This window comes from Ixodes scapularis, unplaced genomic scaffold (genome assembly GCF_016920785.2).
Source record: "Ixodes scapularis isolate PalLabHiFi unplaced genomic scaffold, ASM1692078v2 PGA_scaffold8__174_contigs__length_109621045, whole genome shotgun sequence".
Classification (NCBI taxonomy): Eukaryota; Metazoa; Arthropoda; class Arachnida; order Ixodida; family Ixodidae; genus Ixodes; species Ixodes scapularis.
The window spans coordinates 72,689,328-72,692,131 of NW_024609883.1; the positions used below are offsets into that span (position 1 = coordinate 72,689,328).

A 2,804-nucleotide genomic window follows, 5' to 3' on the forward strand; every position below is an offset into this window, starting at 1 on the left:
GACTCTCCGTCTGTTTCATCTATTTTCAAATACATTTGACTTCTGCAAATACATGTTTAGTTTGTGAAACTTATGAAGCAACAATAATCTGGTTTGTTATCTGCTGTCAATTATATACGCTAAAAATCTGCATATATGGGTGTTTTGTGGCTAACCGTATCATTTCCATCGTAGTTTTTGGCAGCAAAATAGACGTAAAGTAACCTCATTCACAATCACAAAATCTTGACTAGACCATTGTGACTTGGAACAGATTGTCATACTACGGCTAATTTATCTAACCTTGAATTCGTTCTCCGCGTACCTAGACAGAGACCTGGGTCACTCCTCGGGCCAGCCAAAGTCCTTCCCAACCATCTGGTAAAACTCACGATTGAAGGGCGCATAGAACTGTCTCAACCGACTGACCACAGAACCGGGCACGTCAGGATGCTTCCTGCCCTTGCTGTCGTTGAGACACTTGTCCACCGTGTCGTTCCGCACACAGTAGAAGCCTTTCGTCCTGTTAAAGTAAAACGAAGACTTGGGAATCTTGTGCGGAAGTCTCAGGAAGGTCTCGACGCGGCGCATCTCCTCGTAAGGTTCCTTGACTAGTCGATCGCCGTCGATGACGTGCATCTGCTGCCTTTGGAAGTGGGACAGCCACCGCCTGAAGTACACGGCGTACATGCTCGTCCTCACCGGTCTGTACTCGGTGTTCACCGAACCGTCCGGCAAGAGGACCACTTGCTCGAAGGGCAGCTGAGGTCTCGCCTTGTCCCTCAGCTGCCGGTTGGCCGCCAGCTGGGCATAGTCGGACACCAGGCGCACCACGGGGTCTCTGACGATGAGAAGGAGCAGAATGGACGCGTTCATGGCCCACACCCGTCCTGGAGCCGCTTCGGTGACGAAATAAGCAGGCGATTTTTCCACCGTCAGCTGATGTGGGAAGGAGTAAGGCATGCGGCGACGGTACCATTCTATCCCCATGGCGTACTTGGAATCGTCGTCGAAGAAATGCACTTCGTCCGGCGCCTTCCGGACTCCCGGATGGATGTTGAGGAACTCCAGGAGCGCCCGGGTACCGCACTTGCGAGCGCCGATGATGACGCACTGCGGTAGACGTCTTCGGGTCTTAGGAAAGCGGACGATTCTGGACGTCGACGGGGAGCCAGGAGACCGTGGCCGTGGTTCCTGGTGAGACTGAAGCCCCCGCTGCTGTGGTTGGTGGGGTTCTTGATGGGCCCCCACCGGCGGGCTCGGGGGAGGGGCCACGCCCGAGATGAAGAAGATGGACGTGGACGGCGGCTGCTGCTGGGTTAGGGTTAGCAGGTGCGCGGCCAGGTAGCAGGTGGCGCAGGCGACCGCCAGGCAGAGAGCCAGTAGCCGGGACCGGCTGGGTTGCAGGGACCAGGGGTCGGTGTGCATGCCCGCACTCTAGACTCGATCGCTGCGACGCCCCGCGACGGCGCAGCGTCCGCCCTCCACGAGCTCAGCCCATCTGCGAGTTGAGTAGACAAACTGTTAGACCATTTTCGTGATGACATATGATATACACGAGGGAAAAGCTTTGTGTTTTTAAAATAAACTACGCATCGCCCAACGCTCAGCCGTCGCCCAAATTTATGCCGCTATTGAAACTGGCATTCCAGTAGCGGCAAATGTGCTGCCCTGCTGAAATACCAAAGCTGGTTTCTACAGGAACCACCTTTGGTATTTCAGTAGGAAAAAAATATTACCAACTATTTGTATGGTGGCCAAACCGAACGCGAAGGCTGCTTCACGGAGTGTACAAGCAAACAAGGCGAAAAAAAATCGAAAGTACCAACAACGACGCACCATGCAAACGACTCTGAATTCAACGCATCCCCTAATGTAAATGGCTAGATCGACTCACCAACGACGCGAGTTGACATTATAAATCAAATGTGTAGCCCATACAGGGGCACTAGAAACGCCCGATTAATGCTGAGCCCCTGGCACGATGAGTCCACCGTGTGGTTTGATAATATTGACTGCAACGCACGAGGATAAACAGAGGCTGGGGCAGCTCAGGAGGATGTTGCGAATGAATTCTGGCGGCGACAAGACGGATCACGTGCAGAGAGGCAAGAATGAACCTTCAAGGATGTTCTGATGAGCGTCGCGGTCTCTCTTGTTGACTGCGTTCGAAGACTCCCTTTTTGCTCGATCTCTACTGCGACAGCCGTTATTGCAAGCCGAGGTTTCGCCGCACATCCAGGAGCACGTTTCGTGGTGTAGAGTCGTGACCCGCTACATTTTGCAGGAAAAACTTCTCGCCAAATTTAACTGGGCCAATCAGAATATCTAATCACGCTGGGACGTCACACTATCTCATGACGTGATGTCACGAGGCAATGTAATCCTTCACAACATGTAGCGGGGAATCTTATTGTCACGTGACACTGTGACATGACATGGTCACGTAATCACTTATGACGTCACGGTATCGCCTGACAATTCCGCCCCTCCCCCTTTTTCCTAAATTTAGCAAAATATTTCTCCAGTAACTTTAGCAGGGAAGCGCTTCGCGTGACATCATTGTGTCAGGTGACGTCAAGTCACGTGACGAGGCAATTTTTACGTCCCGTGAGGTCACGTGACATGATGTCCCGTGACGTCACACGTGCAGTACGCCTCGGCTGTCCACCGCATTTCAATGCGAAAAATCGCCAAGGAAGCGGCAATTTCTTATTGCTTTTGATAGAGCACAAACACTTGTTTATCTTTTTGCATGTTTCTTACGTAAATGACTCGTCCCAAAGCTCACACCTTCTTTTTTTTTTTTTATGCGGCAAAAGGAA

General features: G+C 51.8%; 1 protein-coding gene across 1 annotated transcript; it reads right to left on the reverse strand.

Moving 5' to 3' along the window:
* Positions 1-321: 321 nt before the first annotated feature.
* Positions 322-1,407, reverse strand: LOC8030359 (heparan sulfate glucosamine 3-O-sulfotransferase 5). Its single transcript, XM_042287029.1, has one exon. The coding sequence runs from the start codon at positions 1,405-1,407 to the stop codon at positions 322-324; it is 1,086 nt and encodes a 361-aa protein (XP_042142963.1).
* Between the last annotated feature and the right edge of the window lie 1,397 nt (positions 1,408-2,804).

Coding starts and splice junctions, on each gene's coding strand:
- LOC8030359 (XM_042287029.1), bottom strand. CDS start 1,407: ATGCACACCGACCCCTGGTCCCTGCAACCCAGCCGGTCCCGGCTACTG.